Raw genomic sequence first — 25,737 nt, 5'->3', positions numbered from 1 at the left:
TCCATGCAGCTGCAATGCGACAGGAACCAAAGACATCACAGAGAAGTCATAAATACGCCTTTTCTTTTACATTATTCTGATTCATTCCAGCAGTTTTATTTAAACATTAAGATATTGTATTTTTCTGACAAAAAAAAAGGAAATATATTCAGTATTTTTAAGATGCGTCTTAATATTTCAACAAGTTTAATGTTAAATTAATTTTTTTCTATAATAATACATCTAATATTTTGAAGATTTAATTCATTATTTTCATATTTTTCTGATAATTTCACTGATTTATAATTGATTATTTTATCATATTTAAGATTTTTAACATGTAAGAAAATTTTTTTATTTAAATTAAATTTTAATTTAAATAATTTTTCAAAGAGACTTTAGGTTGATAAATATAGAATATAATACATTTTTATAGTTAAATAAACAAAGAAACTTCATATTGTCACTGTAAAGATTATTCTAAACTTTTGTAAATATTTAAATTTCTCTGCTCATATGTGATTTGATGAAATTCTTTTTAATTAAGAAATGTAAAAAATTTAGACATTTCACCAAAATGTTTGAGCTTAAGTTTAATACATCAAAACTAAAACATAAAAAGAAAAAAAAAACCCATTATTTTCCCCAAAGATGAGGTTTTCTGAGATTGATTACACTCCTCTACTAGACAATGTCAAGAACCTGTTGTGTTATTATTATTTAAAAGCCCTTGGGAGATCTTTAAGACATTTCAGACAGATCTTTTCATCACCTGCTCAGCTCAGTTTTAGATTGGATTATATGAATCTTATTATTGATTTGATTAATTTGCTGAGCAGCATCATTATCTGGAGATAATTGAATCTAAGGTTATTTTTCAGGTTGAAAACAACCTCCAAATATACTAATTTGCTTTCACTGAATACATTTTATTTATATTTAGCAGAGCAACATTCTTACAAAACACATGCAGCAACAAGCTGAAAGTTAAACCAGCGTTTTTGTTTTTCAGTTTACACAATTTCTGGTCTTTTTTCGCAGGAATCATTTCACCTTCTGATGTTACATAATTAGCTTTTAAATCTTTTTCTGCTTCCCTTTTCTCTGCATCTGTTTTCTCATTTTGTCCTTTTGCAGCGAACCCAACAGGAATCTGCAGATTTCCTGCACATTCGGTCTGAACTGACGCTCCACATCTCCCTGGTGGTCTAATGAAGCGGAATAACCCTTTAACTCATCCCACCTCCCTCCCTCAGCTCTAGAGCGTTACATCTATGTGTTGTAAAAAAAATAATATCACATTGAAAAGAGGGAACAATTAAAATTTTTTATATATGAATATATATATATATATATATATATGAATATATATATATATATATATATATATATATATATATATATATATATATATATATATATATATTTGTGTATATATAGTATAAATGTCAATACTCGCTCCGCAGAGCTCAGTCACACTATCGTTGGCATAAGAAAGGATGAATGTCACTGTGTGTGTGTTTGTGTGTGTGTCTATGTATGTGTGGGCACAAACACAGCGTTTGAATGAGCGTCACTTCCTTCCAATCAAAGAGAGAGAAAAAGAGAGAGAGAAAAAAAAAAAAAAGAAAAAAAAAAAAAAAAAAAAAAAAAGAGTACAGAAGGCCGGCACACAGGTGTGGAGTGGAGTACCAGCAGCCCGAGTCTCTTTCAGTCTGAAACCATGATATTTACTCGGTGATAAAATAAATAAGCGCTCGGGCTGAACCGCCTCCTCTCCTCGGCTCGCAGAGGAAGATGGAGGGGAAGGAAGGTGAGGAGAAGGGGAGGAGGAAGAGGAGGAGGGGAGGAATTAAGCCTGAGCGTTGGTGCCGTTCTTGTCCGGGGGTCCAATGCTGGCTGGCAGGTTGTTGAGTGAGGCCGGACCCTCGTTCTGCTTGCTGTCGCGGCGGGGGGGCATCCGCTCGTTGATCCGGTCCAGACCTCGGGCCTCCTCGAAGCTCTGGATCTTGTGCTGCGGGTTGAAGCCTTGGATGGCTGCGAGGACAGGGGAGTGTTGTTAGAGAGGTGGGTCACAGAGACCGGAACCAGAACCAGTCAGAAAGTAACAAAGTCTGAGCTGCTTTATTCCAGACAAAACCTCGTTCAGTTCTGTTTCAGAGATTTTGGGACGCATTTTGGCATTTTTAAATACATTTTCTGAACTACGTTGTGAGGTATTCTAATAAAATCTAAATAACTAAAAGTATAAAAATGTTTTTGTCATTAAATTAAAATGCTTCATTTTTTTCTTTACATTGAATTTGCCAAAAATTTTTCTTCAGTTAAAAATTACATTTTTCTAAAATAAACGTTTGCAAGTAAATGAATGTGGCATGTCTTAAGTATTTTTAAGACATTTAATCATATCTTACTGAAGTTTTTTTTATTAGTTTTGTTACAATTTATTTTCTGTGTATATATATATATATATATATATATATATATATATATATATATATATATATATATATATTTTAAAGAAAGTAATTTCTGTATTGTTTTTTGCTGTTTTACCAGCTATTTTTCTTAATTTTCTTCATTCTTACATGTATTTTTCTTCTGTCCGAATAATTGATTTATTTAAATTTATACTTCACAAGGAAAAATAAAAATGTTAATATTTTCTCAAAGAATTACAAATACAAAAATAAAATATTCATTTAACAATCTAAAATAAAATAAATTGAAAATCACATTAAAATAATCTAAACTCCAAAAAAGAAATGTTTTAATTTGTTACTTTTTTGTTTCATGTATTTAAAAAAAAAGACATTTTAGAGAAAATATAGTCATTTCTGACTCTCCTGCTTACGTCATCATTACTGGTTAAAGACACATGAAGTAAACAGAAAACTGCACAAAACTAAAACTAAACCAAGAGGGGAAAAAAAACTTACTTGAGAACAGGACAAAGACGGCATGAAGACAGAGAAACAGATGTTCATTAAAAGGAACATTTCACTCTAATTATGACAGTTATACTTAATATCACAGCAATAATAATAATAATAATAATAATAATAATAATAATAATAATAATAATAATAATAATAATATTATTATTATTATTATTATTATTATTATTAATAATAATAATAATACTAAATTATTTCCCAGTCTAAAACACTGTTCCCACCGCACATCTAAGGAATAAACTTTTAGAAATCTGAAGTCCAAGGCCGTAACAGCAGGTTTGTTTCTGTGGGAGTTGTTTGTGCAGAACGTTTAGTTCCGCTTGGAACATTTTGACACATCTAAGCAGCAGAATGATGGCGGCTGTAAACATGCAGACGCTGCTGTGCAGGGTCCTAATCTCCAGACACGTTTCAAATAAACGGCCCTCTTTATTTTATAATTCATTTGTTTTATTTTCTGATCTGCGATGGACTGGCGAGCTGTCCAGGTTGGGTGCCTCCAGCTTCCCCGCAGACCCTGATTGGACCAATCCATTAAGAAAATAGATGGTTTTCTGACGTTTTTCCTCTGCTGGATGTACCAGCAACAAAGTGGACCTCTAAACTCCTACTTTCTTGCTCCTTACAACCACGATGAATGTTTCCAGGAACAGCTTGAAGGAATAATTTTTTACATGACGTCACCGTCTCTCACATGGCTGAGGAGGAATTTTGTTCCACTCTTTCAGCTCATTGACGTTTGCAGCATTTGTTTTATACACAGCTATCTGATGGTCCCACAACAGCTGTAAGACCAGGTTAAGGTCTGGACTTGGACCCTTTGCTGTGTTTGGGATCATTGTCCAGTTGCACGAGAACAGCTTTAGCAGCCCAGATTATCAGCCCTCTGCCGCCGTGCATTACTGCTGTTCAGAAAAGATGATGTCTAAACATCTTTACTTTGGTTTGGTTTTCTAAATGCAACATTTAACAAGCAAAGAGAGTCCTGGACAGTCTGAGAAGTGGCTCAAGGGGGTTTCTGCAGCTTCTCAGAGTGTCTGCCGATGGACTGAACTTGCTGGGACGTCCACTCTGGGGAAGACTGAAACTGTCGTGAACATTTTCCACACTGCAGAATGAAGCTTCTTTAAGATGTCTGCTGATGTCTTTCCTCCTTGGCACTGTGCTAACACTGATCTCAATGCTCCACATCTGAAAACTGACTACATTTCTGCATTGATCATCAATTATTGGTGCATGTGACAAGCAGTTCCTTTAATTCATTCATAAGGAAGCAGCGATCTTTTAATTTTTATGTACTTGTTCTGAATTTTGGTTTAGTTTTTGTTCAGTAAATAAAGACTCTAATATTTCATGTTGTGTTGTTGTTCATCCGAATACCTCAATTTAAGACCGATTAGGATTTTGTTTTTAATCCTGGTGTGCTAAACCCTAAGACTGAAAGTTTTTTCTTATTTTGAAACACATTTCTCTGAATTTTTTTATATTCCTTCCAAATATTTGACTCTAAATACCTCCCACTAAGCATGTCAGCAAGTTTAACTAATAGGCTCAAGTAAAATCTTGTTCCTTGTGTTAGGTTAGCTGTATATACACACCCTTAAAACACAGAAAAAGTCTATTCAGACACATTTCAACAGCATTTTGTCCAAACGCAGAAGCTCAAACACACAACTGAACACAGACAGACACAGACAAAGACAGAAATTGTTGCATACCTCGTGCCTCTTCTGCCTCTACGGTGGCTGTGTAAGCGTGAGTAGAAGTGCCATGCCCCAAACAAATGGAGAGAGAGTGGGAACGTTAAATATCAATGCATTCAGTCAGTCACGTTATCACTGCAATCAGTCAGTCCTGTTAACATGGAGTCAATCATCGTACAACCCCAACCCCACCCCACAACCTCCACCCCGACCAGAGGTTAGAGCTGCATGATTCACAGAGGAGAGGGAACAACAATCATCATTATCATCATCAACATCATCATCATGGTTTAAGAGGGGACGTGTCGACACCATGCTGCCCAGAGAAGTCCAACTGCAGCATCTACGGCAGCTGAGCTGAAGTCAAGGCTTTAAAGCCACACAGAAAACTGCTGGAAGATAAAGAAAACTTAGATTTTTGTTGTTGTTGTTTTTTTTTTTTTAATACAAAGATAAAAAAAAAAGGAGAAATAATAAATATAAAAATTCATAAATAATAAATTTGACTGCAACATCTGTTTAAAAAGCTTGTTTAAGTAATATTTATACAGACGCTTATCTGAGAGGTTTGTTATTTTAAATTTATTCTGCTTTTTATTTTTTTTTTATTTTTTTCTTTTTTGGCTTCAAATCAAACCGTGCCCACAGAAATTCTGTTGGTTTCAGATGTGGAGAGAAAAGCGTCACATTAAAGTACTCAAATACTCTATAAAGCATAAGTTGGATATAAAAAGCATGTCAGGTTAAAACAGTTGGTCATAAATTTTATCTCACGTTTCATTAAAGGCAGTGTGTAACAAAACCACAGGACAGTGACAAAAAAAAAGTTAAATATCATTAAAACTGTGTCTTAACGCTTTACGATAATCATTTGTTTTTATTCTCCTGGACAGAGCCATTTATATCTATTTGTTGTGACTCCACTCACACGGTGGATGTCATATTTATGCCACCGTTTTTATTATGGTGTCTCTGAATGGACAAATATCTCTATGTGTAAAGATAGAAAAAGTGTAGAAGATAGAAAGAGTTTTTTGGTTTTTGGTTTTTTTTTTTGTTAATTTAAAAAAATAAATAAATACATGAAAAAATGAAGAAGAAAAAAATTTTAAATAAAAAAAAAAAAAAAAAAAAAAAAAAGAGCTGAAAGAATTTTGACCCCTGACAGCCACTGTCCATGTCCATTGTTAATGTTAGACATCAGTAATTCATACACACTGTACCTTTAAAGAATAGCGGGAGAAAACAGGATAACTACATTTAAAACATTGATTTTATCAAACTGTGGAAAACAAGTTTCACTCAGTTGCTTTTTAAAAAAAAAAAAAAAAAAAAAAGTTATGGTGATATCTCTGACCATCATGTTCTCAGACTGAAGTAACGAGCTTGACGGCAATGTCTCTTTAAATCTGGATGCCAGCAGCTTAATGTCATGTTGATTCTAAGTTAAAATATTTTGTTTGTTGTTGCTCAATTCAGTTTTGTTTCATCACATTGTTCACTTCAGATCACACACGTGTGATTGGTGATGAAGCATGTCCAAACTTCCAGGTTAAAGAGACATCATTCCTTGGCTAATATCTCATTTTTAGTCTTTTCTCATCATTTTACAGCTTTAATATCTGAGAATGATCAAGTTTATCTGATGAGAAATCCTAAACTCCAGATATGTTACATTATTCTTTTTTAAAAAAAATCCTAAAGTTACCAAATTGTACGTTTTTTTCAATCATTTCATCTGGGTATCAATAAAGTGTTTTTCTTCTAATTCAGCCTTGGTCCATTCAATAAGTCACTCTCGTGAGCTCAGCTGAGAACAAGCTGTTTCTATGTCTGAATGTACTAATATTCACGAGCTGTGCCTGTCCACGCTTACCCCACACCCCACTCGTCCACTCGAGGACAGGATGCAGCTTTTGCTGGCACGCGCCCTGTGATTTTAGAGGCTCAGCTAGCTGGGGGTACTAGGCTGTACTCGGTACTGGGAGATGGGTTATTTTGCTTTGTAAAGTCACAAAGGGAACAATCTTAGAATCTCTGTTAGAAAATCTTTAGAAAGAGATTTTTGCATCAATATGAGACTTTTAAATGAAACTGTATCAGAACAAACAAGGAGAAAAAGATCTAAGCCAGGTGTGACTTTCATCTTTCCAGCTGTTTTCAGGTCCAGGTTTCTCTGTAGGTCTTTGCAGGGCAGCATGGTGGAGATCTCTGAACACCACAACATCTGACATCTGTGTGTGTGTGTTTGTGTGTGTGTCTGTTTGTGTGCTGCAGTGTTGATGAGGAGGAGCTGGGGACAGTTTGTCAGCGGTTAGTCTCAGGTAGTGAGTGCAGGCAAGGGGCAGTTAGTGTTAGCTGGACTCTGGTTAGTGTTTGGTGGGATGCTGCCCGGCTGTTAACACTCACCGCTTTGAATAGTTTGTCGACCTCCGGATAAAACCCCCAGAGGCAGCGTTCCTGTTGGTGTCAGACCCTTCAGCTGCAGCACACTCTCATTCTCCTCTCTGACAACACAAAAAACACACGTTAGTTGATCCAGACTAGAATCAAAACTAAGCTTTTCCACAATAAAAATACCTCCAGACGGATGACATCATCATCATTACTTCATGGCGGTACGTTACTAAATACACTTGATTTAGAAAGATTTATGGCATTTTACAGAAATGAAATCAAGCATGTCAGCTGCAATATGTAAAATACTGCATTAAAATCTTTAACATCCTATCATGAAAGCCCCTGTAGAAGGGGAAGCTGGTTTTGAAGATGTACACAAGTCAAAAGTTTGCCCACATTTTCCCATAATATCCAAGGTGTGTCCAAACTTTTGACTGGTAGTGTACTTGATAGAGCTGTGATGATACGTTCCCCCCCCCCAATTTGATTCCAATTTTTGGGCGCAGATTTGACTAAAAACAAGAAAAGAAAAAAAAGTACGTGGCCCGCGGGTCACATGCAGCCCAGAACCAACTTCAATGTGGCCCAGCTTATGTAAAAAAAAATAGGAAAATAAAAAAATATTAATCAAGAACCTTTATTCATACCTTTGCTGATTAAGTAGCCTACAATCCTACAGTTATGCAGACCATGAATGCAATAGTTGGTTGCCTAGCAACATTAACCCCAGCGCATGATGTTATGTTTCGAAGTTGTAAGAGTAGCGCTAGCAAGCATGTCGCTTTCTGTCCCAAAACATGACATTGACAACGAAAACCGATGATTTATTCCCACCGGGACTGATAAGTATTTGTTTATTTTTTTGTCACATTTGAGCGCCAAACCAATGTGTTTCATATGTGTGTGGCAGTGTTTAAAGATTATAATGTGAGAAGGCACCACATCAAGAAGTTTAGTTTGATATGACCTTTTTATTTTATACCTTACTTTATTTACAGGCTCAGATCATTTTTTTATTTGAAACTCTGGCCCACCTGAACATCTAATTGAGTAGCCCTGCTCTACATCATACTGTACACATTTGACATCATCAGACCAACATTACGCCTAATACAGGTCAAGTTATTGACATTTTATGTTGTGGCATTTCCACCACTGTTATGAGATTTTGTGTCAAATTGTTTTGAATAATGGAGTTGTCATTGCATGATTCTACATAAATGTCATACATTCACATTATATCAGTACAGCATCAACCTTTTACATTTTCTGTAAACTTTACCTTTTGAAAACCTTTAGTGGTGTACTATTATTGGCAGCACTTCTTTCTGGATCCTTGTGGTGTTTCTATGGTGATTCTCTGTTGATGACTTCCTGAGATATTTACCTGCGTCACAATTCTATTAAAAATACCTGGAAAACTACTAAGGTTCACTTCTGTCCCTTCTACGTTTGCACACTTCTTTGTCAGACATTACGAGTTCCTAAATGATTTGGGCTGCTATCATCTGGTTTTCACTGAAAGTAATGCAGGTTTTCTACTGAGTTCCAGGTAAATGTACTCTGACACAGAAACGCGTATCTTGAATTTAACACTTCTGTAGCAAACGCTCATGTCTCCACTTTCTTTTGAGACCGGGATAAATACAACCCTTTTAGTTTGAGAAGATATACATAAGTCAAAATTTTGCCCACATTTTCTCATGAAATCCAAGGTGTGTCCAAACTTTTGACTGGTAGTGAACTTGATTTATTTTGAGTGTTTCAGACAGGTCAGATAAATAGCTGCCGCGATAATGTGGTTCAGTGATCCAAAACCGCTGGTTATAGTTTAGAGCAGAGGTGCCCAGCTCAGGTCCTCGAGGGCCTCAATCCTGCAGATTTTCCATGTATTCCTGCTTCAACACACACTAATCAGGATATGTTTCCTCACAGTGTGCCAAGCCAGATGCTCATTTATTTTAGTCTTTATTTATTTGTTGGTTGAGGAGACAGATGATGTGCTTTTATAGTTGAGCTATGATCTTTTTTTTTTCTTTTTTTTTTTTTAAATATTTTCAATATAATTCATGATTTTATTGTAATTTTGCTATTTGTGTTGTCTTTTATGCTTTTCACACCATCTATAATACTTTTAATGTGTCATGTAAAGCACTAAGTTGTCTTGTATATGAAAGGGGCTGTACAAATAAACCTATGCAACACGGGATTGGTGGGCATTACATATAAAGGATGTTTCCGCAGCTTTATGTACAAAAGATGCTATAAAAACACATTTTGATTTGATTTCATCAAATTAAATGGATCTAACAGGTTCTGCACAAAGACTCATTAATTTGAATCAGATGTGTTGGAGCAAGGAGACATGGAAAACCTGCAGGACAACGGGCTTGGCGGACCGGTTTTGGACACTGCTAGGTTTACGGCCTTCTTCCTGTGGCTTTTCTGCAACCATTTTGTTTACACGTTGACCTAGTCATCAACATAACAGTGTTGCCCAATACTGAAATGAAAAATTGTGTGGGATTCCACAAGGCTCCATCATCGGACCACCGATTTTAACCAACTAACCATACAGAAATAATGGCTTTACAAATGACATATGTTTCTAATCTTTTTAAGTTAAATTGAAGACACAGACTTCCCTCTGACAGCTGTGACTGTTTAACATGAAAGCATTTAAGGTTTGAAGCTGCTTCAGAGGAACTAAAAATGTGTTTTCTCAGATTTACGATTAGATACTGTACCTGTGTTTGTGTCTGCGGTTTTTATCTGTGATCCTGGATGTGGGTTTGTCACTGCTGTCAGTGTGTGGGTGGAGGTGCACGTTTTTATTTTTTCTCCTGGTTCACGTGACTTTTTGCAGTGATGTTCAACGACTTTAAAACAGGTAATTGGTTCATAAAGCAAATTGAGAAGAATTAATCAGACAGCTGCTGCCACACTGCAATAGTCATCAACAGCAATGCTTCTGTAACGCTTTTCTGGCCCCTTAATTAACCAGAACAGGAACAGTCACAATTTAAGGACAAATTATTCTGACACACTTCTGCAGGACTAAAGGAGGACATGTAAATCAAAAAAAAAAAAAGTCATTAGCCTTATACTAAAGTGGAGCAGAAGCTGCCTGAAACTGCATTTTCTGTCCAATAACCTCCTTTTTTCAACTTTTTGATAAGAGTATCTTTTACACAGATTCATTCAAACCAAAAAGACCAGCGCAATATAAAAAACACACAAAGCATCAAATTTTCCTCGACAGCAGCTGGACAGTTAACGCACAACCAACAAGAGAAAACACTTTCTGCCTTATTTTAATATAATTTGTAAAATATGTAAAATTTGCTGACAATCAAAACCACAAACACACCTGAGCACAGAGAAGACGCGAGCCATCTTTCCGATTGCCCGGATCTTATTTCGGATCACCTCCTTCCTGACAGCTGGAGCTCCACCTGAAGAGCAAAAAGAGAGGAGAGAAAATAAAACTGAGGAAAAGAAGATGAAAATCTGCAGTTTTACTTTACAGCTGCAGCTGAGTTGTAATCTGCACATATTAATCCTTTAGCTAGAAATCAGATTAATGCAAATCAACATGTTTATGTACAACCCTAACCCAGAAAATGATGATTAAAAATAAATTGCACAGATCATAAAATTACTACACAGAATTTTACCTCCAAGTAAAAGTTAGTTATATACTTTATACATAAATATATATAAAAATTGTGACTTTTAAATAAACAGCAAATGTGAAAATAAATTTTAAAATGGCAGAAATAAAGTAAAATGATTATAAAATGTGTACAAAATATTTTTAAATATTAAAAATATATTAAAAAATGTGTATAAAATATTATTTTACGTTTGTATAATGAGGGTTATTTATGTAACACCCCAAAAAAGGCAACAACGTGATGCAAGTGGCCGATCTTTGTTTGAGGAACAATAATGCTGTTTTTCTTTTTTTATTTATTTAAACCTGCAGCTTTTAACTTCTGGCTGTGAGATTAGACAACGAAGAGATGCAGCGCGCTAAAATCTTTCCTCTAAAATCTCTTTTCTTTCATTTTTATCTTTCAACATCAGAAACATTGCCGCTTGCTGTTCATTTCTACCACACTCATATCCGTTTCAGTCGCTCTATTCCTCAAACTTAACAAAAGTAAAATGCAAAACTACCACAGCGCCAGTACAACAGCGTAATAAATAATGCATGATCATCCAAACATGTTTCACAGTCACTAAGTAAAGGGAGGGAAGAGGGAAGAGATGTGGGACAGAATAACTTTCCAAGGTGTGGACATGAACAAAGAGGACCCTAAAGGACACCAGTATATGACCCATTCAGTACTGCTGGCTTGTCTTATATTCACACTGGATGTTGTTTCACAAACTGTAAAGCTGAGCAAAACAAGCAGCCAGGAGGGTTTGAACAGGATAAACCCAATCAGCAACCACATAACGCAATTTCCTTCACGGAGATGCAAGTTAGAATTCATTCTGGATGTTTCTGGTGAGAATATTCAACAGTTTACATGAAACAAGCAGGGCAGAGTGTACTCAGGTGACGCCGTGTAACGCTGCTGTGTCTGACACGGACCTTCTGAAAACAAAAAGGAGGTGACTAGCCTGTTGGCTGCATCTAAGCCTGTGCTTCTCTGCGTTACTACTGGTCACACCTCGTATACAACCCACCACCGTCGAGATATCTGCAGACTCAGAACCTGACATATGCCTTCAATCCATTCTTGTGGAGCTGTTAAAACACTGGTGGGAGCACTGTTGATACCATGAGACAGAAACTACACAGACAAGCTGCACCGCTCTGACACCGAGCCAGTACACGACTTCAAATTTTAACAGCTTCCATCACACTTTCTTCAGGGTTTCACTTCCTCTTCAGGCTCAACTGCATTTGATTAATCACATTCAGTGTTAAATACCCACTGAGGGTCACCATGGCAACATGACAGTCTTTACGCCGAAGCTTTCTCTGACTGCTTGCTGGAGGTATTTAGAGACATCCACAGTACTATGCTGCAGCATGTCCACAATCTCTTCAACACATCAATGAGACAAACTCTGACATGTCTCTTCACGTCCATGAAACAAGCTGTGGCTTCCTTTCACTCCCTCACAAATGTACCATCCTGCGGTCTGTAGAGGTGTGGATTAAACTGCTGCTGGACACACATTTAATAAGTACAGAGTGAATATATATTTCAGTTCTGTACTTCCTGAAAATCTTTCATTATATTGTGATGAAATCAGATCCAAGCAAAGTGAAATGACATGAAAGTACTTAAGTGGAGCGTAAAAGATTAATTCCTCATCTGCTTAAGTAAAACATATAATGAATCAAGCAATCGATATAAGGAAATTAGACTGCTGATTGAGAGGCGCATCTGACTGACAAAAGCTGGAGGGTTGTATCTGACTGATGAACAGCAGATTGAGGAGTGTATCTTCTGGACAGCAGATAGGGTGTGCCTGTCTTATGGGCAGCAAATGGAGGGGTGTGTCTGTCTCATGGACAGCCAATGAAGGGGCGTGTCTGTATCAGAAAGAAGATGGAGGGGTGTGTCTGTCTCAATGGACAGCAGATGGAGGGGTGTGTCTGTCTCAATGGACAGCAGATGGAGGGGTGTGTCTGTCTCATGGACATCAGATAGAGGGGTGTGTCTGTCTCATTAACAGCAGATGGAGGGGCGTGTCTGTCTCATGGACAGCAGATGAAGGGGTGTGTGTCTCATGGACAGCAGATGGAGGGGCGTGTCTGTCTCATGGACAGCAGATGGAGGGGCGTGTCTGTCTCATGGACAACAGATGAAGGGGCGTGTGTCTCATGGACAGCAGATGGAGGGGAGTGTGTCTCATGGACAGCAGATGGAGGGGAGTGTGTTTCATGGACAGCAGATGGAGAGGAGTGTGTCTCATGGACAGCAGATGGAGGGGAGTGTGTTTCATGGACAGCAGATGGAGGGGTGTGTCTCATGGACAGCAGACGGAGGGGAGTGTGTCTCAAGGACAGCAGATGGAGGGGAGTGTGTCTCAAGGACAGCAGATGGAGGGGAGTGTGTCTCAAGGACAGCAGATGGAGGGGCGAGTCTGAACGGCAATAGTTAAAGCAAACTGACAAACTGTAGAGGCGTTTCTCATTGACAGCAGCTGAAAAGGGCAGGTGTGATTCAAAGCAGCTGAAGTGGTGTGAGACATGTGGACAGGTTTGTCTTATTGATTGAAAGCAGCTGGAAGGCATATTTTCCTGCACATCTTGTTGATGCATGCTGTGAAAAGCCACTGCGTTGTTAGTGAAGTTACAGAAAGCACAGTAGCATCCGATGTTCTGCTGCAACTTTGTCAGACGCCATCCTCCAGAACTTGTCAAAATAATTTAACAAGATGGCGTTTCTTCACAGTATGACACAGAGAGATCATATAAATATGCTGTGTCACTGATTTGCTTTCAGTCTTCTGTTAATTTCCCAACAAGCAGAAAATGAAAAAGCCTGAAAATGGTTTAACTACCAGCACAGGCTAGTCTGATACGATCTTTAACCCTAACTAAGTGTTTAAGTGCAGAGATCCAGCATTCACACAAGCCAAATTAAAGGAAATAGATATAAATGGGGTGATTAGCTTTAAAGAAGTCTTTAGTTCAACACAAAGAAGAGCTTCTACAAAATAAACCTGCAATACCACAAATGTGACAGAAACAGAGGTGACAAACTGCCAAGTTTCAGATTAACGCAGTATGAACAAGAAGAAAAACTGCAATGAGCAACAGCTGAACTTCCTTAGTTTCACTGAATATCTAAATAAAGAACTATTGTATAGTCAGCGATGGAAGGTTGGCTTACCCTCACAGGTGTCGTCTCCTTCAGACATCAGCTCGTCGTCAGAGCAGATGTTCAGCACGTTCACCAGCATCTCTGTCACTGAACACACGACAACACAGCAGCAGGTAAAACAGACAACAATGTCCCTTTAAGTCTGAACCCAGCTGGTTCATCTGAGACGGTATCAGCATATTTCTCAATCCTTAATCTTGGCCCTCAAGGGCCGGTGTCCAGCAGGCTTTAGAGCTTCCCCTGTTGCAGCACGCTTGACTTGAATCAATGCCTAATTGCCAGACTTGTGCAGAGTTTGACATTCGGCTCTGCACAAGTCTGAGTCAGGTGTGCTGCAGCAGGGAAACTTCTAAATCCCGCAGGACACCGGCCCTATAGGACCAGGACTGAGGATTCCTGCTCCAGTGCTTACTGAGCTGGAGAGAAAAAGGTGTGGTGGATGGCTGGCTGGACAAATCTTTTTTACTTTAACAATAAAACTGTGAAAGAGGACATGGACAAGTCTGCACAGCTCTGCTTCATATTGCTGGGAATAAATGACATGACATATCCCAAATCCCTTTGCACATTTATGTGCACAAATTATCACATTTGTAGACAACCGCAGGTATCAATTCTAATCATTTATGCTTCTGACGGGCACCAACCTTTTTCTCCAACAAAAGGCAGAGACCAGGTGAAGACGTCCATGAAGTTGGGCAGCCAGTAGGGGTGAGGAGAGCAGTTAAACTGTCGAATATTCATCACATTGTTCTCGTATTTCAGCACCGCAGCTGGGGACGAAAACAGACACACACACACATCAACATTCAAGGTCTTTCCAACCTGTTGCTATGGTTTCCGTTCGTTTTACCTTTATTATTGTACACATCCAGGTAGTTGGGAGCAGAGAAGATTGTGATTAAAGATGGGAAGCCTGTCGTCTGACTTTTCCTGTACATTCGATACCTGGCGGACAAAAACATGTGGACCTGCCAGTGAGCGCCTCGATTTAAATAAACAGAAAGAAATCAAAGATTTAACCAATCAAAACAGTGACTCACCCTGCATCCTGAGCTTCATGTGCTCGTATTACGGACAACAGGTTATTGTTCATCAGGAAGTCACATACTGCCGGGTAACTGAAAAACAAAAACCATGTGAGTTACTGCAGCGGGATGACGGACTGGGAGGAGAAGCCAGTCTGGTAAACGGACACCAACACAAAATGCTCTTATTTCAGCTCAAATCAAGCGTTATTTATAAAGCACTTTTCACGAATTAAAAACAGCACAAAGTGCTTTACGCATTTAAAAAAAACAACCCAACCCCTTCCCACAACTTCCCACCCCACCATTTATACACACGTACATGTACACACCCGTAGACTTTATGTACAAAAGTTGTTTATAATTAAAAAAAAAAAAAAAGAAGTTAATTTTAGTATATTTCATATATGCAACTAAACAAATGTGAATAAATTCAGTATCTTTCTGAAAGGCTGCTTGTAACAGAGTCAAAAGATCCAATTCACATTGGGTTTGTTGCCAAGTTGCTGTTATGCGTCTACACAGCTCCATCATCCTTTGACTTGGGAGCATTTTTAGCCTGAACGATCAGAGGTCAGTGTTACAGTAAATCAGAGACACACTCCTCTGAAAGTGTCGGTTTACAAGAAAGTGAAAAAGCTACAAATGTGCAAAGAAATGCAAAGAGAGACTTTCAGAAAGCCTGGAGAACTATTGCTCAAGACCACTTTAAAACAAGAGTGACTCAAGACTTTTACACGAACAAAGACCACAAATTGTTCATTTTTGAGCAGCTGCATCCTCAGACACAACCAGCTCACTGACAGTCTGGCTTCTCCTCCAAAAGCTTGCATTTGTTTGATGTAAAATCTCTTCGAAACAAACAGAATCGCTGCTGCAGTAATGTTTTATCTGAATACGTTCCTTTGTGGCTGTGAGTGCTCTCCTCCTCATTTCTAGTCTCCTTGCTGCTTGTGTGACTTTGTGCTGTCAGGAAAGTGGCTGCAGTCTGAAGCTAAAAGCTCTGCGGATGAACTCCCAGCATTTACAGCCAAATGAAACGACAGAAGGTTGCAACACATCCGTCAGAGACACAACAGAAGCACAGTGGAGCAACTAAAGCAAGCAGACAGTGGATAAAAGAGGCTTTTGAGCAGCAGCAGCGGGTTTACCTCCTCTATGACCTCCATGTGGTGTCAACAACGCAAATTCAGTACAAATATTAAGACAGAGCAGAGAATGCTAATATTTGTTTTCAGTATCAGTGTGACAGCAGCTTTAAGCAGCGGTCACTTATCCAGAGATAAGCCATTGTTTGGAAAAGCTTTAATCAGCTCAGATTAACAGAGCCGGCTGCCGTTTGTCTGCTTGCAGGATGTTTTCAGGCCGCCGGCCATCCTACCTGTAGAAATAAGAGCAGCCTCGGACACTGTTGTGGGAGAAGTGTTCCTGGGTCTTTTCTGAGCCGTAGTCCTCTCCCGGGTCTGACCACAGCAGGTCGCACATGGGCCCGAAGGCTGGAGGCTCCTTAAACCGGTCCAGCTGCGTAGAAACACAGCCAGTTTAGCAGAGGGAGCATCTAGAATGATCTCTGAGTTATAAAATGTATTTTTCATGAAACCTGTGTTTTGGTAATTGTTTGGATCAGCTGTGAGACTGACAGAGAAATATATTCAGTATTAAACTTTTCAGAGCGCAACAGAACATTTGATATGTACAGTTTCTGAGACAATTTGCATCATTCATTCATTATCCAAACCGCTTAATCCAATGAAAGTCGCGGGAAAGCTGGAGCCTATCCCAGCAGTCTTTGGTGATAGGTAGGGTACACCCTGGACAGCTTGCCAGTCCATCGCACATTTTGCATCACTTTATGGTAAAAACTTCACTCAAAATCCTGTTGAACACAACCTGATACTTGTCTTCTGCTCTTTAATGATAAAAGCAGCAGCAGATTACACTCTAATCATTCTGAAATATCATATGGGGATAAATGGGAACAATCCTCCCCAAAAAAATGTTAATTTTTTATTTACATTTTGTTAAAGAGCCAAATAAAGACATCATATTAAAAGAAAAGGATTTTTCTTAACTTTTTTTTATGGGTCACCCAACCAAGGTCGGTTAAAGAGGTTTATCTTCCCGCGTGAAAACAAAATCCACCAACAAGCCAGTTGTGGTAACTTTAGTGGGATTCAGAATAATTCTATGATACATTTTTGTTGTTTTGATTGATAAACGTGAACCCAACAGCTGCATGAATCCCTCCTCTACACACTCCAGCACTAAAAAGTCTCCATTTTCACCTTTTTAGCTAAACTGCTGGAACAGAAACTGCTGGACAGAGTTGCTCAATATTTCAATAGAAACCAAGCTTATGAATCATGCTGTCAAACATGAGGAAAAACCAGCTTTAAGAAGCAAAAATGACGACTGACAATAGTGCTCCTGCTAAAATGTTGACCTTTACCAGCCTCTACCGCTGCGTGTCTGAGCCACTCCCACCTGCTACAGCAATAAATCATTTATTTATTTACTCATCGTCGTTAGCTGCTGCTCCCACCCAATGCAACCTTAAAACCACCTGCTCCTGCGAAATCTGCACACAGTCCTGTGGGAGTATATGTATTCATCCCCTTTCATTAAAGAAAAGGCTGAATTTACAACAGTCACTCAAATAACTGAAGACTTAAAAAAGGAACAATAACTTAAATTTTGCAAAAATATAATTTAGTAATATAAGACACTTTTTTTCATTTAATTGAGTTGAAGAAAGAAAAAAACAAACAAACAAATTGGTCCTGGACAAATGAGAGACTTTTCTGTTGAACAGTGGGACAAAATACCTGTCAACAGGTGCAGAAGTCTGACTGAGAGGAACAGAAAACACCTGACTGGAGCGGAAACATTAAAGGATTGTTCAACTAAATATTACTTTATGAGTGATGTGTAAAAAAAATTTTTTTTTTGTTTGCTTTTTTTTTATTTTTTTTTTTAAAAAAAAGATATTTCTATTGAACCAGAATTAGAAAATAATGATTTTCATAAAACTTTTATTTATAATTACTTTAGTCAATTTCAGCTTATTTTACAGGAAGCTGTTTTTTTTTCCTTCTTTAATGAAAGGGTATGAATAAATATGAGCACAACTGTCTGTTCTCAGCAGACGACTGGTCCATGTTTGAGAGCTTCCAGCAGGTTTGTCTGCATTAAACAGCATTGTTTCTTGGCCCTGCAATGCAGCAGGGAGGAAGGGACCTTTGCTTTTCAAATTGCCGCCATGATATGTTTCTTTAACACATTGTGGTTTTGCATTCTTTGCAGCAGCTCAAGTGCATCACCTTTAGTATATCTACCTTTAGTATATATCTATTTAGTATATACACGTGCCCTGAGAAGGCGCTGCAGGCAGGCTGAACGGAGATGGAAGAAAGACAAGCTGCATGTGTCTCTGGGCATACTGAGAGACTGTCTTTCTGACTATCAAAATGCTGTTAAGGAAGCCAAATGTAAATATCTTTCAACTGTTATTTCCACTAGCAGCAATCGCCCTCAAGTTTTGTTCAATACAATCCAGTCTGTGACTAATCCTTCGGACAATGTGTTGATAAATGTGTCTAAATCCACCTGTGACGCTTTTCTCCATCATTTCACAGACAAGGTGGCCTCTGTTAGACAGAGCATTTGCAACAATAGTGCTGCAGCTACTGCTCCACCTTGTGCCCCGCCTTTTGCCCCTGCTGCTGTGTTGACTGTGTTTGAGCCAGTATCACTCTCTCAGCTCTGTGAAGTGGTTCAGAAGCTGAGACCAACAAGCTGTCCCTTGGACATTGTCCCATCTAGAGTTTTAAAACAGGTTTTTGACACAGTGGGGCCATGTCTACTTCCTTTTTTCAATTCCTGCCTGCTGTTAGGGTCTGTTCCGGCTGTTTTTAAGCAGGCTGTGGTCAGGCCACTTATCAAGAAACCTAACCTAGACCCAGCAGTTCTCTCAAATTTCAGACCCGTGTCCCATCTGCCATTTCTCTCTAAAGTATTGGAAAAGCTGGTTTTTTCACAATTACAATCATTTTTGGATCAGAATCACATTTTTGAGAGGTTTCAGTCTGGTTTCAGAACGCGCCACAGCACAGAGTCAGCACTCCTTAAGGTGCAAAATGATGTCTTGCTCTCCCTGGATTTAAAGCAACCTGTGCTGTTGGTAATGCTTGATCTTACCGCAGCATTTGACACAGTGGACCACTCTGTCCTTCTCACTCGCTTAGCCCAGCAAGTGGGTCTTCAGGGACCTGTGCTCCAATGGTTCAAGTCATACCTGACTGATAGATCTTTCTCAGTAATGATTAATGACCTCTCTTCATCTTCAGCTCCTCTGTCTTCCGGTGTGCCACAGGGTTCCATTCTTGGCCCTGTTCTGTTCTCTTTGTATATGTTGCCCCTCGGCTCTGTGATATCCCGCCATAATGTCTCATTCCACTTGTATGCAGACGATCTCCAAATCTATCTGCCAGTTTCCCAGAACTCCTCAGACACACAGTCCATCTACAGGTGTCTGGATGACATTAAGCAGTGGCTATCGCAAAACTTCCTCTGTCTGAATGAGTCAAAATCTGAATTTATCCTCTTTGGTGCCCCCAGCCCAGCAAATGCAGCTCCATTGTTCACACCTCTCACCAACCATCTCAGTCAGACAGTTAGGAACCTTGGAGTGACGTTGGACAATAATCTCAGACTCAATAAACAAATAGACTCTGTGGTCAGGGCAAGCTTTTTTCAGCTTCGCCAGTTGGCCAAAATCAGATCCTTTCTCACTCGTCAAGACCTTGAAACAGCCATCCACGCATTCATCAGTTCATGTTTGGACTATTGCAACGCCCTCTACATTGGACTCAGCCAGGCTTCTCTGCACCGTCTACAGCTTGTGCAGAATGCAGCTGCCCGCCTTCTCACCAACACACGCAAACATGACCATATCTCCCCTGTACTGTTCTCTTTACACTGGCTCCCGGTTCAGTTCAGAATTCAATTCAAAATCCTTCTGTTTGTTTTCTGCTCCATCCATGGCCTTGCACCTCCGTACCTTTGCGACCTCCTGACTCCTCACCAGCCCAGCAGAGCCCTGCGCTCCTCTGATCAGCACCTCCTGGTGGTCCCTCGGTCTAGGTGTAAACAGTGGGGCGATCGGGCCTTCGCAGTGGCAGGGCCCAAACTCTGGAACTCTCTGCCTCTGGAGTTACGCTCCATCATGGACCTGCCTCTGTTTAAGGCCAGGCTAAAGACTCATCTGTTTAGATCAGCCTTTGGCTGTTGAGATTTTTACATGTGAATGAACTGCTATTTTATATTTTTACTTGTTTTTATCTTTGTTCAGCACTTTGGTCAACTAAGGTTGTTGTAAAGCGCTTTATAAATAAAATTTGATTGATTGATTGATTGATATCTGAGGTAGAGGAAGTTGGCTAGCCAGTCTCTGTGCAAATATTTTGTCTTTTTTCATTTCAGCCAACACTGATCCTGTGATGCTCAGGCAGGTGAATCTATCCATGACAGACTGGAGAGGTTTCTTATGGTCATCTAAAATACTAACACTCATCTCACCAGCTCACAGCATGTGTCGCTCTCTCAGAGAAAGCTTGAAAACACATCAGTCTAGAAAAATCCGTGGATCAGAGCCAGTCGGAGGTGAAAACCCGACCAGTTTCTCTACTTTTTCTTTTCTTTTATTAGAAAATGAACATACAGAGGGCCGTACACACTTCCAGCTGTGTGGAACTTCTCCTTTAACGTGACTTTACTGCACACATCTCTTCTCACAGCAGAGCCATCAGCGTCCCTGCAGACTGTGTGAACGTCTCTTTCTCACCTTCCGTATGTCGTCCAGGCAGGTGATTTCAGGGCTCAGACCTCCGTGCACGCAGAGGAACTGCTGGTTGAGGAGTGCAGCCAGAGGCAGGCAGTCGAACGCTTCCATACAGGCGTCGTATACTTGTTCAGAGTACTTTATTTTACCTGGAGAAAACACACACACACACACGCATGCAGAAAGACAAGCTGAATCTCTAAACATGCTCGACACATACAGCTGAGAAAACAGATCCGGCTGAGCTGTAGCACTTACACTCCTGCTTGAAGGTGAAGTACTCTGTGAGATGTCGGCACTCGTGGTTGCCTCTGAGGAGGAACAGGGTGTTGGGGTAGTTGATCTTCAGAGCCCATAAGTACAGTACACACTGCAGACACACATGAAAGGAGGTTAACCCTGCTTCACCGCCGAGCTCCAGCAACTACAGCTTTTCAGCATCTCAAGAAGGATTCAGATGCCTTTACTGCTACTTAAACCTTATAACTGTAAAATGCATGTAAAGAGCCTTTAATCACAGTTAATATCCTGACAATCATTTCAGGACAGCCTCAGTTGTAAGATGATGAAGCTACAATGGTGTAAAATGAAGGTATCAATAGATAAAGCACCATAAAGTCCAACCAAAAAACAAAAAAACGAAATAAAATGTATTACAAACAGAAGTTTATAGAAATACCACACAGCGACCGAGCCTCTTATCTCTCATCTGCACATCATTCTCTCAAGTCTCAGTTTTAAGGGAGAAAAAAATATTGGCATTGAAACAAACACACAACAGAAGCTATTTATATTTTTACACTTTTTTTTTTTTTTAAATGTTTTTATTCTTTTGCCATTTACAGTTATTTATGCTACAATTTAATTTTTATCCACACAAAACCAACTCCAACTCAGCTGTTTTTGGTACCAGCATGGGTTAAAAACATCTTCTTGACTTTATTCCAGCCATACAGGTTCTCTTCAGACATTACTGTTGATTTAGGCTCTCCAATAAGGGGAAAGTTTGACAAAAAGCATCATCATTTCTGGGTCATCATAGAGGTCTCCTAGCAACATGGCAATGATCGAAATCATTTTCTATTATGAAAATGTGATAAATAATGGGGTTATCATGAATCCCTTATTGTGGAGTTACTATATATACACACTGTAGCTTTACTTCATGAGAATAGATTTATAAAGGTGGCTGTCCAGGCCAATTACAAGCTCGTCTGTGGCTGATGAGCTGGAGACAAGAAACACAGGACCTGCAACTATGACTGCAAGTTCATGTCTTTATGTGGAGTGCAGTGTGCTCAAAATGGGCACACCCCTTAAACCACAGGTTCATCTGCCAGCGATCTACTGGAGTTTTATGGGATGATCTTCACCTACTGGGCTCTAAAGCCACATTTACACACACAGGAGATTTCCTCATCTGGTTACTTTTGTCGCAATAATGTAGAGCAGACATCACAGGGGACATTTTCAGAATGAGGACATATTTCACATTTGATCACCCAGACTCTTTTCGCTCCAGCTTCTGGAAATCCCTGTTCAAAGTGCAGGCAGATGTTTTCTCTGAGTTGCGTCATGCGTGTAGCTGTGTGGGCTTGTCAGGTAGAAGTCCTTTATCACCTCAGCTGTGTTTAAAAATATATGCAGTCTCGGGAAGCTGGAGCTCATCAACAGACTGCAACTAAATATTATTCCCATTAAATTAATGGGTCTGAAGAGATAGAAGTCATGTTGGGAAGTTACTTTTTATTTGATTAATTAACTAAAAAAGATCTTAACGTACCTTAATGGTTTGAAACCAACATATTTTTTTAAGTTAAATATTTTGAGCATAAGAATCAATGACTGATCAACTGATAAAATCAATGGCTTTGACATTCAGTAGTCAAGCAGTCTGGAAAACACGTTGTAAACAAGATGAACTTTTACAGTAATGACGTTCAGAGAAGCATCAGCTGTTCCGAAACTGTGTATGAATGTGGAGATGTACTGTATGTCTCTGAGGTGAAGCCAGGAAGAGATCCAGGATGTCCAGTAATCCTGAACAAGGAAAAGCAGCCAATAAAAACGTCAGTGCGAGACACACAAGACGCCCAGCCAGCAGCCTGTTTGGAGACACAGCCCGAGTGTGGAGGCTGAGAGCGTGGAGTGCTTGTGTGGTTGGCAGTGTGTGTTTGGTGGGTGGGGTAAGGAATGTGGCAGCAGAAGGGCGAAGAGTCCAACAGTGTGTCTTTTATTTTCTGTTTGAAAAAGCTTTACAGTGCTGTGTAGACCAAACATCACATCAGGGTTTCTGGAGCTCTACAAGACTAAATCAATATTTTTTAAATCCTCTTTAAACTTCAAAAACTAGTCAGTACAAACTATGTGTCACACTTTCAATGATGAAAACGCATGAATAATGGATTAATAGGACCTGGACTTGTGCTAAATGCAAGTCTCCAGGCCCAGATACTCTCCATGGAGACTGCTCAGAAGTTTAAAACACAACAAAACAACCTCAAGACACTGAAAAAAATACAGAAAAACAACTCACTCCTGCTGGGTGTGGCAGAGAGCTTGATGCAATTACCCTCTTTTTCCTGAAAAACATCTGCTGCTTAAACCTAAACGCAGCGCTTACCTCGATGCTGAAGTACCCTCGGTCCACGTAGTCTCCGAGGAACAGGTAACGGGTGTTGCTGGGGGACCCGCCCACCTCAAAAAGCTTCATCAGATCAAAGAACTGGCCATGGACATCTCCGCACACTGAACACACAAACAAGCTGGTTCAGATCTCTCAAATAATCAATAAAAACAGAAAGATATCCACAAGTCTTTGTGTGCAGAAGTACATCAAAGATTAGGACAGGTTCAGTCAGAACCTAATCAATACTACTATGAATTCTTATTAGAAATGGCTGTAAGAAATGTTCAATTATCTTGATATCTTGGTAAAAACTAATGGTGTTCCACAAGGTTCCATTTTGGTACCCAGTTCATTGTTTGCATTATTTTTATAGAGACAACATTAGAAATATTTCAGCAAAGTACGCGTATATGCTGATGATATTAATTAATCTATAACGGGGTGCCATTCATACGGCTCCGGGACCAAAACTCAATCTGGCCTATGGGACGAATTTGGTAAAATTCACAAAGACATAAGAAAGTTTTTAAAAAGTTACTCTAACTTTAATTTGTCCATTTAAGGTTGTTTTGTTTTTTTGTTGTTGTTTTTTTTATACATATATATAAAACAGTAAAAAGGCAAGGAGATAACTTTCTTAAAAGATCTGACTTCAGTTTGTACTTTGAGGTGAGTCGGTTATGGATGTCAGGAGGATAACTACACAAATGTGGAAATGAACATGCATTTAAAATCATGTTTAACTCTTAACAAGATTATGTATCGATATGGAAACTTTTCAGTTTCTGATTGCTGGGAATGACATTTTTGTGTTTTGTAGATCTGTGGTGATGTTGTGATGGCTTTAAATGACAAAATATACATAAATGTAATCTGTCAAATAAAGTCTAAGTGTAATAATTGTGTATAATAAAATCTATTTTTTATATATTAAGTTGGTAAAATTCTACAGTTGATTCTACAGTCATTTGCTTTTTACCAAAATCTAAAAAATGTATAAAATATATATAATATATAAAATAAATTATTTAAAAATAAAAAAATATACTGAACAATTTTAGAATCAAAATAGTTTTATAAATAAAATTTTATGAAACAGGAAATTCAATTTTCAAATCTAAAGTTTTTAAAATTCATTTTAATGAATGTAAAAAAAAAAAAATATATATATATATATTTTCTCTGCCTGACAAAAACCAAGTAAATAATTCTTTACTTTTCATAAACCTATAACTGCTTTAAATAAAAAAAAAAAAAAGTAAAAATTTTCCAATTAAGATTGTATCACATCAGTTCAGTATTCAAGTTTATATAATTTACCAATTTTCAGGATTTATTTCAAATATTTATATTTTTCCCCCCTCATATCTCATTTATTAAAGCATTATTTATTCATTTATGATTTAATAAAACTACACTGCACAGCTGCCAGGGCATCTATCGGTCTTATGTCTTTGGTTTTATCATAGAAAAAAGCTGCGTCTCCCTTATAGGCTATAAAAAGACTAATGGAAGCTTCTGCTTTTGACTGATAGCACAGATACTTTGCATATGCATTCAGTTGCCTCCATTTTCTATGTACCAGGCATCCACTGAGTTTCATTAAAAATGCAAAATATGTTGACTCTCCTTTATAACTTGGTGGATGAAATATTGTATCAAAAGGAAAAGAAAACATGTTGCTAATGGTTGCAAACACATTTTAACACTGAATTTGCAGTGATAACATAAAAGAACAGAACTCTTTGCATATCTTTGACATGTTTTTTATAAAATGACCTGAAGGAAACTTGGTGAAAAAGCTTTCTGAGGTTAAATGTTTGCTGTATGTAACTTGGTGTGCACCTCACTGCTGTCTAAATGTCTATTTCTGTGTGTTACTGTCCTCATAATTTTACGCATCCTTTTAGGTTAATATGGTTGTAAGACAATGCATCCAATAAAGGGAAGGGTTGAGTTTAGAGTTTGGTGAAAATGGAAGACATAATGAAAACATAATGATAATGTACACTCTAAGAAAGAGTCAATTTAGCCATTAAATCCCTTCTGTTATATGTGTTCTTCGTTCCTTTCGTTGGTCGCTTGCCAACTAAACTGCTCAACTTTGCCCCCTGTGGTTTCTGGTGGTACTACTTTACAAAAAAAACTAAAAGAAAAAAAAACTTAAAAAAAAAGAAACATTTATACTTTGAAGAAAAAAGGAAACACCTGGATTTCCAAACTTAAACTTTCACTGTTTGGTGCTGTCTGAACATTACAGTCCCACAATCACAAAAGACCAAATTGAACAACAAATTTTAGAGGCTCCTTATTTTACTTGACAAAACAGTTTTTAAAATAGCGACTTA

The 25,737-nt window shown here is 38.5% G+C and overlaps 1 protein-coding gene across 2 annotated transcripts in view; it reads right to left on the bottom strand.

Annotated features, from left to right (window-relative positions):
- Nucleotides 1–1,423: 1,423 nt before the first annotated feature.
- ppp3ccb (protein phosphatase 3, catalytic subunit, gamma isozyme, b) overlaps nt 1,424–25,737 on the bottom strand; it is a 38,038-nt gene continuing 13,724 nt past the window's right edge. The window contains exons 3-14 of one of the 2 annotated variants that reach the window (XM_079257098.1): nt 23,384–23,508; nt 21,019–21,130; nt 20,764–20,909; nt 16,303–16,442; nt 14,937–15,014; nt 14,747–14,841; nt 14,541–14,666; nt 13,903–13,980; nt 10,410–10,494; nt 7,049–7,146; nt 4,655–4,681; nt 1,424–2,016 (exon numbers count right to left, since the gene is read on the bottom strand). In XM_079257098.1, coding sequence (XP_079113224.1) covers nt 1,832–2,016; nt 4,655–4,681; nt 7,049–7,146; nt 10,410–10,494; nt 13,903–13,980; nt 14,541–14,666; nt 14,747–14,841; nt 14,937–15,014; nt 16,303–16,442; nt 20,764–20,909; nt 21,019–21,130; nt 23,384–23,508 — 1,295 coding nt within the window. In that variant the 3' untranslated portion in view covers nt 1,424–1,831. The remainder of the gene's footprint in view (nt 2,017–4,654; nt 4,682–7,048; nt 7,147–10,409; nt 10,495–13,902; nt 13,981–14,540; nt 14,667–14,746; nt 14,842–14,936; nt 15,015–16,302; nt 16,443–20,763; nt 20,910–21,018; nt 21,131–23,383; nt 23,509–25,737) is intronic. The other variant, XM_079257099.1, reaches the window with a different exon arrangement.

Source organism: Telmatherina bonti (assembly GCF_933228915.1).
Source record: "Telmatherina bonti genome assembly, chromosome: 17".
Lineage (NCBI taxonomy): Eukaryota > Metazoa > Chordata > Actinopteri > Atheriniformes > Telmatherinidae > Telmatherina > Telmatherina bonti.
This window is presented reverse-complemented; position numbering and strand designations above follow the sequence as displayed.